The 15887-nt window shown below is 37.7% G+C and overlaps 1 protein-coding gene across 19 annotated transcripts in view; it reads right to left on the bottom strand.

The window, feature by feature from the left end:
* Positions 1-15887, bottom strand: part of EPB41 (erythrocyte membrane protein band 4.1) — a 92807-nt gene that overhangs the window by 31768 nt on the left and 45152 nt on the right. For 5 of the 19 annotated variants that reach the window (XM_028742812.2, XM_028742818.2, XM_028742830.2 and 2 more), the window contains 5 exons: positions 15467-15672; positions 12170-12226; positions 11992-12033; positions 11192-11254; positions 5293-5472 (listed from right to left, as the gene is read on the bottom strand). In XM_028742812.2, coding sequence (XP_028598645.2) covers positions 5293-5472; positions 11192-11254; positions 11992-12033; positions 12170-12226; positions 15467-15672 — 548 coding nt within the window. Of the gene's footprint in view, positions 1-3661; positions 3713-5292; positions 5473-11191; positions 11255-11991; positions 12034-12169; positions 12227-15466; positions 15673-15887 lie in introns of all 19 variants that reach the window. The other 14 variants (XM_028742835.2, XM_028742833.2, XM_028742838.2 and 11 more) reach the window with 9 other exon arrangements.

The raw sequence follows: 15887 nt of genomic DNA, 5'->3' as shown, positions 1-15887 counted from the left end.
GCTGCATTTTCCAAGATAAATAGGAGGGGAGGAAAACACTCTACAGCAAACTATAAGGACGAAGAGATTTTTCAACTATAAAAATAATGCAGTATGTGTTATAGTGAGGGCTCAGCAGGAGATAATTGCAGTGAATGAAAGTGTTGAAGTATTTGCATTGGTAAACTGCATGGCTGAAAAGTGACCAAAGTGCTCTCTATCTTTCTACAGAGCATTCCAAGATGACCTACATTAACTAGCAGAATGGCTCAAGCAAAATTCCTGAACATTATTATTATGGGTAAGCCATCTGTCAGTGGCTAAACATCTTTCCCCCCAGCAATGTTTCAGGAAACAGATGTTTATCCACATCGCTAAGAGTACACAATACATTACAGGAGAATTTGTAATTCAATATTGTCACAAACACACACACACACACACACACACACACACACACACACACAGCGTTTTCTTTCCTTACATTTGTCTGTGCATATGGCACATACACAAACATGATTTTCCGAAGTCATATTCTATTCATCTAAAATAATATTCACAATGTGTAATCAGTGGAATGCAAATTGAATCTGATCTGTTAATAAGTAGCTTGCCCAATATATGAAACCAACTGTCCCATAAGCCTTCCTTCTAGTAGCTCAGCCTAGCTGACTATCATAACTCAGCTCTCAAATGATTTATGAAATTCTCAGCATATTCTCTGGGTAAAAGACCCCTTCACCTGTCAGCGCAAGTGATTAGCCAAAACCTTTTATGTTTTTATGCTTTAAAAATGAGATAAAGAAGGTAGATATCAAATAGCTAGCCAGACATTTACATCTGGGTGCTGTTAAGAGTCAAGCAACATGCAACAGTTTAAACAAACAGAGTTTTACCATCTGAACATATGCCTATTACACTGTTAGATCAACTTAACTGAAATCAACACTATGAACATCAACATGCACAAAACATGGCACACACTTATAAACATGTTACTTCCATACAGATAACTGTTACAGTGAAAGTGAAACACAGTTCAGTAAGTATGATACAGAAAAGAGATAAAGCAACAGAAAGACATAGGAAAAACTGGACTTGGAACACAGCAAAGATTACAGTTTTTAAGCATCACTTCTAATAAATGATTGGTTTTCTACCACCTTAAACGCACCACAAACAGAAACCAGAAGTTACAATCTTTTCATCTACAGAAGAGTCATACAGGCAAGATAAATAACCATAGGTGCATATCGGTGTATTGTTTTATACACAAGGCAGGTTGAGAAAGAATATGCCACCCTCACTTCCAATTTCAGGCTGAGAATGATGCAAGTTCCCTTCATTTTCTACCCAAGCAGCATCTGGCATCCTAACTCACTCCATGCAATCATACTGATACTCAAGACAATTCCAAAACAAACATCTTTAAGATTGAAGTGTCAGCAGTCTTTAGTAGTGAGGTGTGAAATTCATTTCAATTTATATTAAATGAATTAATCCAATTCTCTGCAGTTTACTACACAGACACACACCTCCGCATTCTTCCTGAAGAGCTTTGTTTAATTACAGGTGGCAGTTATAGGCTTATCTTGCTCTCTTAGAATAGGACTTTTAATAAAATCATCTTAACAATGAACATAAAACAGTTCTTGAAATTAATTGCTGCTTGGTTTTTTTAAAAAAATCTCAAATGTTTTGCAGGATATGGAGGAGATCTTTTAGGGAAATCATCATATTTTTTCCTTTCAACAACCTGCTGAACTCAAAAGACCAAAATCAAAAACACATAACTGACTACATTCATGGTTAAAAGCCCGACTTAGTTTGAGCTTAAAAGGACTGCCAAAACCTTCATATTTGTCATATTGCAGCTTGCAGGATTATCCACTGTGTCTCTTCCAAGTATGCCAAACTGTATTCTGAACAGTGTTGGTGCAAATGTGTGTGTGCATGTGCACTTTTTTTTTTTTTTTAAAGACGTTTCAAAGGACTCCCTGGAAGATTGAACTAGAGACAGAAGGGTTAATATGGAAAGAGGCATGGCAGCTTCAGCCAAGAGTTGAAGAGCTTTATAGTCTTGATGATATTTCACAGAAGCCCTCCATTTCCAAAATCACAGAAAAACCAGCCACCACACAGTCAGTGCAAGGACCACCAAAAAAGACATCATAAAGGGAATGCGTGGAGAAGGAAAAGCTCTAGAGTATAGGTGGCATGTTTTGAGCGATTTCTGCTCTTCAGGAATTTGAATAGAGATCTTTGCCTGGATTTCTTCATTTGTTTGTTCGGGCAAAGTTCCCTCAGTAGCTGTCTCTTGCTTTTTATTATTATCTTCATCCTGCACTAACAGAGGACGTTCCAGTGTCTGCTTTCATGGTAAGAAGATCAAGAAAGACAGAGAGATGAACAAAATGACAGGTGGAAAGTGCTCAAAAATGATACTCGGGGATGTGCAAGGACAGAAGTCAGAGAAATTGACATGAAGTTAACTAAAGTGTGCTCTGCTGCTGCATTCAATACATTCCTCCACTAATCCTGTACATTGGGACCAGACTATAGGGACAAATACGAAGTGCTTTCTAAGTGGGTAAATAATTCCTAAGTTGATAATAGTTTTCAGTGGAGAAACCCATTTAATGTTAACTCCACCCATGTGCTAAAATACATCTTTCAGCATTAAACTGTAGAAATATTTGCAAAACAATAATCTTGTTGAATTACAAAGAGAAAACACTGTTGTACAAAACGTTGGTCATAACTTCCTATGCTACACTGATCTTCAGAATGGCATTAATTATTTGATACTTAAATTGTAGTGCAAATATAATTGAATTCTGTCAAAGATATTGCCATGGAAGATAGTATCAAAAGTTCCACTTCAAAATTATATTGTGGTTAAAGTGCAAAGTGTTCAGTCACTTGAAAAACCAATAAGCTGGAATATTATTTTTTTAATGTTACAATTACAAAGAATGGAGTTAATCCACATTGATTTCATCTGTGTCACCAGTGTGTAAAGAATATAACACAATACAAAGCTATATTGCAGTTGTATATGAAAACTAAGTGTAAGCTAGAAAACAGGGAATTTCTTTGTTTTGGTCTGTTCAAAACATATTCTATACGTTTATTTTTGCTATGTATGGCAAATGAAAGCAGCTATCTAGGAAAGGAAAAAATTAGCTCTCAGCTCTCTCAGCTGAGTCAATCTTCTTTGATCAGCCTGATATTTGGGGACATTGTCTTTGCACACCCCTAAGTGATGGGTATCAGGGAGAAAGTAGCTGGGGGGCTGGGCAGCAAACAAAATGATAATGATACAGAATGCAAGAGAGTTTAAAGAAAAACAGGAAAAGAGAGGAAGACAACATAAAAAGAACAGGGTACAGTTAAACTTTCATAATTGCTCTCTCTCTCTAAATATATGGCAACATATTCATGCAACTTTTTCAATCAGCCATGCGCTGAAAAAAAGCAACTGAAAGCTGCAAAAGCTTGCAGCAGTGCAAATCCTTTTTAAAAGTGTTAGAACAGGAGGCTGTGAGAGATGAAACTATTTAAAAAGGCAGCCAAAAGAAAATGCCACTCAGCAGCTGCTGTTGAGGGTTTTGGTTTTGCTCAGTGCCATTACAACAGCAAAAGTCTGCTTCAGAAGCACATATCAAAACAGCAGCTTTACCTCTGGCCCACCAACCTGTCTCTCATAGGACTGAAATGTGGCTTGCTTGACCTGGACATGCACAAAGTATGGAAAGTTCAGTTGTTTTGTGATGTAGAATAATAATAATAATAGTAATAATAATATCACAGCCCCACTGTACAGATTACCAAGATTACTGCAACAATAAAAAGGTAGCCTTCCTTCCACATAAGACATCTACAGACAAGATGTAGTTGTCTGCAGGTGCTTCTTATTACAATTGTTAATTACAATTCTTGAAAAGTCCACCAGTCTAATGTTCGATCCCTATATTGGCCATCTGCATATTCTAGAATTGCAGGAGGTTTTACTCGATGGCCCTTGGAGCTACTTCCAACTCTACATTTCTATGATCATTTGCACAGTTCATGGAAGACAAACTTGGGAAATGAATAAGCATTCTCAAACATTGCCCTCAAGTCACAATAACCACTGTTGTAGGAGGGAATGTATCAACAATTCAATTTGCACATATCCAGCTCTTACAAAAGCAATACTTGCAACGTCTGCTTCAACAACATCTTGCATAAACTTTACTTTAATCAGAACTCCCAGCCAAACATTTAAAGTTTTGTGTGCTGTTTCACTATCATCAACAAGGATCAATCCATTCATATTTTTATCTTTCAATGTAAACGTAATTGTAATCAGCTGAAAAATACCCTCTCATCCCCTCATTAAACAAACACCAAACTGTAATTTCTGGACATTCTAAGTTCACTCAATATTTGAAATGCCAGATGCCTTGAATATTAAATTAGAAGACGTATTTGTTCAAACTGAACTAAACATTTAATCTAAGCCAGTGCTATTTAACATTGCATTCAGGTTACTGGGTTGGATCCAAAGAACCAGGAGCTGATGGAACATAACTGCTGTTCCACAATGCTTGCATGGGGGGTCCACAATGAGCAGGTTCTATAGCGGTTCTCATTCTGCTTCTGTTTGTGCAAGAAACAGCATACATTCTTGTACGAGAAGAACGTTGCTGAATTTAGAAAGACGTTTTCTCATGTAACATAATAGCGTGAAGCACAAAGCAAGTCCTTTTGCAAGTGAAAGTCACTTTCTGCACATGGAAGAAGATCTTTGGATCCAAGCCACTGAAACTACAGTTTTACTGCAAAGGTTGGTAGTAATGTCAAAAACAAATTCAACTACTTCTTTTTTTCTAAGTAACACAGAACCACTAGCTGATTATTATTCAGAGAGCCCAACAGTTACCCTTTTATGAAAGTAAAAGACTGAGACATACATACATGGGTCTTGCTCACTAAATGTGTTATAACGAAAAAGACCTTATGTTATCACAGTATGACTTTTCAACCCCTTGACTTCAGCAGTAGTCTCACAAGATTTGAAAAAGAATTACTTGAGGCAAAGTGGTTTGAAAACTATGACAAAAAACTGTCAGCTAAGATGTGAAAACAATTCTCACTCAATATACAGAACAGGAATCAATAACAAAAATATAAATATTATTGCATTACCTTTGGTTTATTCCACCCACCTCCCCACCCTGCATTGCACTTCCCTGGAGAACAAAAAGCTGGTTTTGTTAAGAGCAAAGCCAAGCAAATCACCAGTTCCATGCTATGTAAAGTACTCACTCCTTCTACTCCTGTGGGGATCTGTCCATTGATGTTAAGGGTCCTGAAGGGAGAATGAGTTGAGAGGCGCTTGTCCCATTCACTTGGCCGCGGCTCAGGGACAGATTCCATAAAGTTCTTCTTCAGTTCGCTAATGCTAGCATGATGCTTCTTTATCCCCTCTTGAGGTTTATCTAGATCCTATCATTTAAGAAAAAGAAGCCAAAAAACAAACCAGCGAAAAATTTATTAAACATGCATTTACCACCTTCACACTATCAAATTCACTGCACTAGGCGGCTCAGTCTCCATTAGCTCTACTCACAATCTGAACTAAACACACATTGGGAATATCACTTTTTCTTCTTTCCTCAAAAATAAAAGGATATAATTTTCTAATGAGTTATAGGTGTCCCCCAGTGAATCATTTAAGTAGTTTTCAGTTTGAAATCTTCTTACCTAGATTAACAAATAAACTCAGAACTATTAATTGAACACTGTCTCTCCACACCCCCACAATGTTGAATTACTTTTAAATAAAAGTAACTATAAATCCCCAATGCACGATAAATAATCTTAGCATCTTTAAGGCTGCAATCCTGTTACCAACTTACCTGGGAGTAAGTCCCATTGAAATCAATGGGATTTACTTCTGAGTAGACATATATAGGATTGCGCTGTAAGAAGCTGGCTCTAGTATCTGTTTCTATGATATACTGTACTACTGAGCTTCACAAAAGCAGCTTATGCATATCCTTTTTTTGCAAAGCATTAGCATACAGTGATTTAAGCAATGCAAGAAAAAATAATTCGGGAAGGATGCCAGAGGTTATACAAAAATCAATTAAGTCACTGGCAAACCTAAATTCAGAAAATTATGTTACTTCCCCCTTGCACTTTCCACAGTAGTGTGATTGATTTGATTTATCATACTTAGAAGAGGAGGGAAAGATGGGGCAGCATATGTGGCAATTTTCCATGTGCAAGAAGCATTTTGCTCTGAAAGATGAACTGAGCCCTTGTAACCTGGTGTAAGACATATGTCTGGCCTAGATCCTCCTTGCAAGTTAAGGGTTGAAAGAATTCAAGAACTTGAGAATGTTCTGGCTTGCACTCTGAACACTTTCTATTATGGCTTCTAGATTTGCTCTCTGTTGTAATCACATATGAGAACTTTCCAGATAGCCATCCAAGCCACTTATTAATATAGAAGAGAATTCAGACTGCCCCAAGAAAAGTCTGAATCATTAGGGCTGTATCCAACTAAGTTCTATTCGGAGTAAACTAATTCAAATTACAGTGGTACCTTGGTTTAAGAACAGCTTAGTTTATGAACAACTTGGATTAAGAACGCTGCAAACCCGGAAGTAGGTGTTTTGGTTTCTGAACTTTGCCTTGGAATAAGAACATGTTTCACTTCCTGTAGAGTGTGTTCCATTTGTAAATTGAATCCCCCGCTGCTATGGGAAAGCACGCCTTGGTTTAAGAACGGACTTCCGGAACGGATTAAGCTCGTAAACCAAGGTACCACTGTAATGGATCCAAGTTAGACATGGAACAGGAGTGCAGTAAACACTCCCAGATAGGTATTTTGTGTTGTTGTCCTTTAGACTGTATTTTTGCTTTGGGAACTGTTGGGACTCCTCAAGCTCCTCTTGTTTCAGGAAAAATTTCCAAGGCTGGGTCATAAGACCCCTGAAGTGATCCAACCAGAAGGAAGGCTATACCATGTAAAATGGCTCATAAAAATAGACATATTTCTACTTAATTGCAATATCCATTAAATTCAATTTGTGCCAATCATCTAGTATCCAATACTTAAAGGTTCCCAGATTTTTCAAAGACCTGGAATAGCTCAGTTGGTAAAGCATGAGACTCTTAATATCAGGGTCATGGGTTTGAGCCCCATGTTGGGAAAAATATTCCTTCATTGCAGGGGAGTTAGACTTGATAATAATAATATTAATAATAATAATACTAATACTAATAATAATAATAATAATAATAAAATTTTATTTATATCCCGCCCTCCCCAGCCGAAGCAGGGCTCAGGGCAGCTAACAACAATAAAACAGTATAAAAGTTACTGACCCTTGTGGTCCCTTCCAACTCTACAAAACTATGATTCTATGAATTCTTAAACATAAAATACTGGGAAAATTTAATGGACACGAACCAGGGTGGGCCCTTGAACTATCTGGGACATAATTAGGCTAAATCACTGAGTAAGAAGATGTCAACAAGATTCGGGCTGCAATCCTATACATGCTTTCCTGGGAGTAAGTCCCATTGAATACAGCATGACGTTTCAGTTAACATAAACAGGGCCTCATCGTTAAGCAGGGTTACCCAATACTAATGGAATCTAACAGTGACAGTGAATCTGTGACTCTCCAGCTGGAATATAACCCCCATCTTCCCAGATCACTGACAAAGCAGGCAAAATCTGAAGGGAACAGATTCCCCATCCCTGCTCTTACATGTTAAGAGCTCCAGTCATAAAGCTTTTTTTTACTCCAGAAATATTTATAGAAAGGCATTTTAATCTGTTGTTTTTGCTGCAAAGGGTAATTGAATTTTAATATATTAAATATTCATCTTTAAAGTGTCACAAAACTTGGTTGTTTTTATTCCAAAATATTTTAAATGGCCAGATTTTATATTTTCTGAGGCAGTTTTGTATAATCCAAGATCTACCTCCTCCCCAAAAGCCTATACAATTAATTAATTAGTTAAGTCATGCCCTATGATTTCAATGGTTCTACTCTGAGAAGGACCATGGCTGCCAGGGCTTCATTGCAAGGTCATGCCACCTGAAAGAGCAAAAAGGGAGTTTTTCATTATCAAGTGTGCCACTGCTTCAAAGGATCATATGGTGATTTAAATCTAAGACAAACTGCACAAATTGAAAACTGGAGAACGGCAGATCATAAGGTGTTTAACTAGGTCTTGTGTGCTTCTTTTCAATGTTGTTGTGATCATCCCTGTGGTCTGATAAGATAAGACAAACACTCAGGTGCGTCAGTGGATCACTCTTCTTTCCTAAACACAATCAGATGGAACTGAACTTGCTTGTCCGATACACAAAGTCAAAAAGAAAAAAATAACCACAATCAAGGTTATAATTAGAGGGTTTTTTGTTTTTTATTTGATGACCAGTGAACACCTGCAACAAAACAGTTAAGAGTCAGACCAGGCATGTGAATGGGAGTTGGTAGTAGGCACTGGATCATATAGAGCCTTATATGGCTACGGGAAGGTAACCGTACTGGAAAGAGACATGTGCATGAAGTTATAAAACCTCAACTGGAAGGAGGTAATAGATTAAACTATCAGATAAAGGACAAACTAAAATATCATGGGTGAAATTTTCACCCCCTCTTGCCAGAAGAACTCTTCTTGACTGGATTACAGACCATTTTACTGATGTCCAAAAGTTCTGCACTGTAGCAATCAAACCCAAAAGCTGTAAATCACTAAATTAAACTTCAAAAAGTAGTTAGTGCATTTTTAAAGAAGAGACACTGTTTACGAAACTCCTATTAGCTGCTATTTCTGTAAACGTGGATAAAAACACATAGCACATAAGAATTGAGTCAGTATAAGAAGCCACACATCTCCAAATATCAGTAATATATGATTGGAATGTTCAACACTTCCAAGATCTGTGGGATACAAATTTAATCGGTATTAATCTGAAGGCAAGGTAGCCATGAGCTACATTGTGTAGTCAAAGCAACAGAAAATTTAGTGGTTCTAGAATACCAAGAAATACAAAAATGTTAAATCAGTTGAAATATAGCAAATGGCCTATGCGAGGAAAACAGCCCCACTCTGCTGTGTGGAAGCAGCTATCTACACTTTTTAAAACATGCATTCAGAGAAAAAGCTTATGTGATGACATTCTATTTCCAGGTTTTAAAAATATTTGCAGAATTAAGATATAAACTACTATAATATCAGTGCTTTTAAATGCTACTGAATGATTTGTTAATTTTGGGGAGATGGAATATATCTACCAAGAATCATATTAGTACTAATTTGGTGGTAGAGTACATGTTCTTCAGCAAAAGGTTCCAGGTTCAGTCCGTGTCATCTCCAGGTACGGCTAAGAAAAACTTATCTCTGAAACCTAGAGAGGCATTACCCGTTAGCATAAGACAACTAAGCTAGGTAGACCAATTGTTTGACTTGGTACAAGGTACTTTCCAGTGATCATCCAGCAATTATGCATTCGGAATGCTCCTTGGGCTTGATCTCCTGCCACTGTCACTAGTTTTTAAAGCAGTACTGTCCTTTTACATAAAAAAAATGTAAGAGCATACAAATGCCCCAGCAGAAACTAAAGTACACAAAATAAATGCAGTACACCTAGCCTCAGTGTAGCTCAGTGAACTGAAAAGAATGGAAATGGTGAAGCGGAACTGCTTGGTGGATTGTGACCATGGTTCCCTAGTAATTCTACTAGATATATTGCAAATCACAAAGATGGCAGAGCTTAGTTTGTGGGGGAAACAGTCCTTGGTACTAAAATAAACATAAATTGCAGGTAGCTTTGAAGTCAGCTGTCCAGGACAGAAATCCTCAAACTAGAGGAAAATGGCCATTTGCAACTTTGGGTGGGATGGAAGACAAGCATACGCTCCAATCACTAGGTATTACTACTCAATTTGGGTTCTACTGACAAACCCTTATGACTTTCCCTTATGCAGGATATGAAATTAAATATCCAGTTCTGCTAATACTTTTCTTGTACTCTTCCTTACAAGGTACCCTGAGTTCCAGTTAGTGCTAGATCCAAATCTGAGTAACTGCTTACTTTTGTTCTTTCAAAAGGAAAAGCATCAATTGGTGGTCTCTTTGGTACAACCTTAGACCACTTTTTGCATATAGCACGCATGGTCTGCCCTAATTTAAGGCTGCAATCCTATACGTAGTTTCTTGGGAGTAAGGCTACTGTCCTCAATCAGATTCACACTGTAAATCTAGGTAACACCTCTTCCTAATTACAGAGTGAGCTTTTCCACCAGGAAGATTCCTCCACCACTACCTTTCTTTTATTTTGTTTAGTGCCTAAAGAGTTATGAGGATCTTAAATATTTATTTACTGCTTTATGATGGCTTCATTAATCCCAATGAAAATATTACCCTACTGGTATTTCCTAATTTGTAGCAATTCTTCTACTATAACCAACAACTGTCCCTCTATACACTAGGAGGGGGAGTATTGCCCTTCTGATGTTACTGAACCCTCAACTCCCATCAACCCCAGGCATCAAGACCAATAGTCAGGGATGATTGGAGTTGTAGTCCAACAATATCTGGTGGACACAAAAAAAAAAAAATTCCTTCCAGTAGCACCTTAAAGACCAACTAAGTTAGTTCTAGGTATGAGCTTTCGTGTGCATGCACACTTCTTCAGATACACTGGTGGACACAAGTTAGTCACCCATGCATCGTATCTTAAAGGAAAAGGCACTGAAGAAAGATCAGGGCACAAAATTAGTGTTCTGTCAGAACCCTTTTAAATATCTATTCTCAAGTTGGTAATGGGCTTACAGGAAATAGAATGGCATCACAAATTGCAACTCTGAATACCTGGCTACTTCCTTGGTTCCTCGTAGCCCTTGACTTTTTGTAGACAGCCATGTAATCAAGTCGTTGAGCTTTTAGAAAACTATCTAAGTGAAAAACTATCCCAATCACATATTTTTCAGGTAAATTCAACAGAAGAAAAATCTAAACAGGTAGGAAAAATGGCTGTATAGTGTCATGTTTATTGCATGCAAAAGCCTATTTCAACGTCTTCATGCAACAGCATGCAAAACAAAAGTAGCAGCAGAGGAGGAAAAAGAGTTCAGCAAAGAATGCAGAGGGTCCAGGCAAACGCAACCAAAAGAAGCTTCAAATTCATACAAACCTCCAACATTAAATTGCTATGTCTTATATAAATGTTTTCACCATCTAGTCTCTTTGATCTTTTCTGTGAAAGTGAAAGAAAGGGGGGAACAAACAAAAAAAAAAAAGCACAAAAAAAATTAAAAGGTTGTTGTTGCAGGAATTTGCAAATTGGAAAACGAAAAAGGTTAAATTAACGTTCGGAGAGCTGTGATATGCCAATGGGGCGTAGGGTATGGAGCCACAAGATCATGTGAAGAATGTGAGGGAAATGAAAAGTTTTGCTCGTGAATCATGGGGAAATGTAATGAGTTCCCTTTAAAAAAACAGTCCCTAGGGCTTCGCTGGCCTATTTGTGTTGTGAGCGTTTTCTCAGTAAAGAAATGATTGCATACTTTCGGTGGAAGGCAATACATTTTGAGGAATACAGCTGCATGGGACATCAGAATGTCCTGCTGGGTTAAAATCTGTATTTATTAATATTAATAAATGATATACTTAAATATATGTATGCAATCTGAAATATTTTAATCTGTTCCTTCTTATATTACTTCTGCAGTCAAGCATTTTTCACTTCCTTAAATGCTGACTTTTCACAGTTCTCATGGATGGATGACTAGACTTTTATAAGGAGCCAAGAATTAAGTTGTTATCGGCAACATATAAAATCTAGTCCAAATCATCTGGACAGAGTAGCCTGTCTTATAAATTAACAGCTACTGATTTTTTAAAAGGCACATGAAGCAACCAGGACACTGTCTTTTTAAATATGCATGAATGAGATGGTAATTTTGCTTTGATGGAAGTGAAGAAACAGCTAACCTTCCTCATTCTTATTGGTTCTTCCTCTTTTCCTGCACGCTGCTGTTTTGTGATAGATTATATAAAAAATGGGGAGAGGGAGGAAAAAATTGTTCATTTATTTATTTTGGAACTTTCATCTTTCAGCCTTAAAAATAAAAAATAAAATAAAGAATACAAGCAACCTAACCAGACAAACCTGATTTTGGTCACCATTTGTGGTGGGTACTGACACTTCGATATGCACTTTCCCCACCTACATTAAAAAAATAAAGTGGCAAAAACATTTTTTTGCTTTGTTAGTAGGGTGTTGGAAACAGGTTTGTTTCAAAAACAGCTATTCGTTTTTGAAACATTTGTAAGCATGCATTAAGTAACATGCAGATTTTAAAGAGTTACAGAAATAAGTGACACCATACCTTTACAGTGACAATTTGTTAGTTCACCATAACTTACTTTCAATTTAACATTTTAGAATGTTTTTATAGATATTTTTCAGAAATAAAATATATAGAGAGAAATAAAATACAGTAAGAAAACAATTTTGGAACAAGTTCTAGATTCAATTTTCCTATCCACTCTCTGATCAAAATTAAGGGTTAATACATTTTAATAATGCTAATAATAAGAAGAATAAATTATTTATACCCCACCCATCTGGCTGGGTTTCCCCAGTCACTCTGCACGGCTCCCAATAGAATATATATAAAAAGCGACAAAACATCAAACATTAAAAACGTCCCTAAACAGGGCTGCCTTCAGATGTCTTCTAAAAGTCAGACATCTCATGGGAGGGCGTTCCACGGGACGGGCGCCACTACCGAGAATCAATACCAAAGATCCCAAAATTTACTTTAAACATGCCTAAATGCTTGCACACATCCAGTGTGTTTTTTCACTTATTCTCCCTTTGAAGACTGGAAAGAATATCACAACATACTGCCTAAACTCTCCCCCCACCCCGAACAGTTTGCCACATGCCCTGCTTCAAGTTCCTTGAGCATGTGGAACTATTTATTTTATTTGTATGCAGCTTTGGAAGAGCTGTGAATAAATACCACAAAGCAATCGAACTCAAAACATCATGCACATGATCATATAATAAACATCAATATAATCACAAATAACTAAGTAGTTGTCTAGTCCTTTTGATCTCCAGTTTAAGAGTAATATACGCAAGGCAGTAACTCTTCTCACATATTTAAGGAACAATCTAACTGTTCCTTAAAAGTTATATACTAATAGACATTTCGAGGGAGCTTTTGGAGAGGCTCCCTTGCAAGCCCCACTGGATATTTTTAGTATTAAAGTTTTTGTGTGCACAATCTGAAAGTGGACTCATGTGCTGCACCATAAACCAACTGTGAAACTCTCCCAAATTTTAAGCCTGGTTTGCAGAGAAGCATGATATATGTACACGGATATGCTCTTTCAGGTAGAGGAAAGAAGACTTAAACCCTACTATGTGAAAATCTAGCTACATGATCCTTTGGGATACAATGATTGAAATAAATGCACATTGTGTGGTGGTGCTATCAACTCCACTCGTTCCTATCTGTCAACTTATTGACTTTATCTGAATTACTCCTATTTCCGGATATACACACAAATACAGAACTGGTTCATGCTGTCAATTCTGGCTCCACTGAAAATGCCTTCTCAGCTGGTATTGCAATAGCTGAAAACGTATATCAATGGAGATTCTGGTTCTTATGTGACCATCTCCATACAAATCACTTGGAAAGCGCTGTAATGGAGATGAAAATGACCCTGAGAACTGGCTCTCAGATTTCCTGTTGGGTCATAAAAATGCCTTGCTGGAATTGACTCATCAGTGGGAAGCTAAATGCTCCACAGGACTCACAAGTAGAATATGATCAATGGAAAGGCCCATTCCCTGATATCATTGTATCTGGTGACAATGAATTATCTGCTAATTATGCAGTGCAAATCGTAGGGAGTCCTATTGTAGTGTCCTGAACTTGTTAGCAATCATAATCATTCAATGACCCACAAGTTCCAAAACTGAGAAAATAATTTCACACTGTTTCCAAAAACCTCTCTTGCCTATTCCCCTCCCCTGATTATTCTTTAAGCTTAAAATACCCAACCTCTTCCAAAAGGCTTAAGAATTAATGCTACAAAGCCCTGTTCATTTCATTTGTCTTTTCCACTTTCTCCCAACTATAGGAACACAAGAACTATACCATACGGCCGTTAACTGAAGTCACACCAACAAACGAAGTGTATGTTCTACTGTACATTACACAAATATATGTAAGAGATGAGCAGAAAAATGCTAAAGTAGTCCTCTCCTAAGAAGCCTCTATCATGGAGGATTTATTTTCTTATATCATGTAAAGAATGACAATCAACCTGTGACTAGTTGTCAGCATAAAAAGAACGTTAATTCAGGGAAAGCAAATAAACTGACGTTCTGTAGGTGCTGAAAGATTTTGAGTTCAAACCTCAGCAACAGTAAATGCACAAGCTCAGCTCAAGAATAGGCCTAATCACTGACCAGAATTAGTAGAATTGCAAAGGCAATCAAGCCATGTCATTACAAGTCATATTATCAAGCCATACATTTTGGGTTTGATTACTAGCAGGCCATAATTTTTAATAGCAAATAAGTCCCTATACACTCGTATAAAGTGTTGCATATCTTTGCAACAAGTGTAAAAATCAGAACTTTTCATGGAGAAAATAGATTGTGCCTCTCATCACAATAGTGTTGTCACCAAGCCCAAAGGAAATCTGAGTACAGCCACAATTAATGGGACTTAAGAACAAAATTTTCTCCTTAACTCCTACAGATTTCAATGGGAGTAAAATATGTTTCACTGTTTTCAAATGCAGCACTGAGATCAAAACAAGTATGACAGAACAAGCAACTCACAAAGTCGCTTGGGACACCAATAAAGCCAAACTGATTGCAAATGCCACAGTGAATACCAGAGTAGACCCCTCTGACAGAGCACAGGCATTTTGGAAGGAACCCAAAGACTCTGTGTTCTCAGAAGAGCCAGAGGGTGAGCAACTCTCTCCAGCTGCAGGTATGCAGAGTTGGAAAGTATAGTCATCCCCCTACCTAGGCAGAATAGTCAGGCAGGAAAAGAGAAAGGACTACTGGAAAGTATTGGTTACAAGGTTCAGATGGCATATTAGTCACAGTGGGAATTGTTTGGCCACTGAGGACAACTGTGACAAATGTTCAGCTTGAGCTTTCTCCTGTGTCAGGAGGCAGGGACAGGAGGGCTGGGCAAGTAGTGTAATCTGCCATTCCAACTCTAACCTACGTCCAGAATACAGAACAAAGAGGAAATAAGGGTACACTTTCCTTGGTCAGCCAAGGAGACACCTTTACTGACTGCTTTTGGCAACTAGGTGTTTTGGACGGGCCCTGACTGAGATGAACATAAAGGATCCTTCAACCTTATATTTTTCTCACACACAAGCAAACAATATATAATTTAACACTGGTAGTCTAACATACCTGGGATCCTTCAGCAGGCTCTGTTTTGGTTTTCTCTGGCAGAGTTTGTTCGTGTTGTACCTCTTTTCTCTCCTTCTCAGCTTTAGTGACCACTGGCACCTTGCTTTCAGATACAACTGAAGGAGTTGGTTCGGTTACATGGCTCTGAGCAATAGCTGGTGCAGATGTAGGCCGTGGGCTTCGGTCTGGTGTAACCACTGCTACTGCTGAGTAGAAATATATTTTGATTTAGTGAGAGTGAGTGAGAGTGAGGCAAACCCCCAAAATCCGACCCCAAAGAATGAAAAAACCAGGAGGAAAGGAGTCACAGCAATGCAAAAGAAAGAAGTGCAAAGCAGCTGGCACTGGTTTAATGTGGAAGGCTAAGTTTGTTTTTAGCATGTGTTGAATAAAAGTTAAGAAACCAAAATTAGATATCACT

The sequence above is a fragment of the Podarcis muralis genome, chromosome 7 (genome assembly GCF_964188315.1).
Source record: "Podarcis muralis chromosome 7, rPodMur119.hap1.1, whole genome shotgun sequence".
In the NCBI taxonomy this organism is placed as follows: domain Eukaryota; kingdom Metazoa; phylum Chordata; class Lepidosauria; order Squamata; family Lacertidae; genus Podarcis; species Podarcis muralis.
The sequence above is the reverse complement of the archived record's forward strand: the minus strand, read 5'-3'. Positions and strand labels throughout refer to the sequence as shown.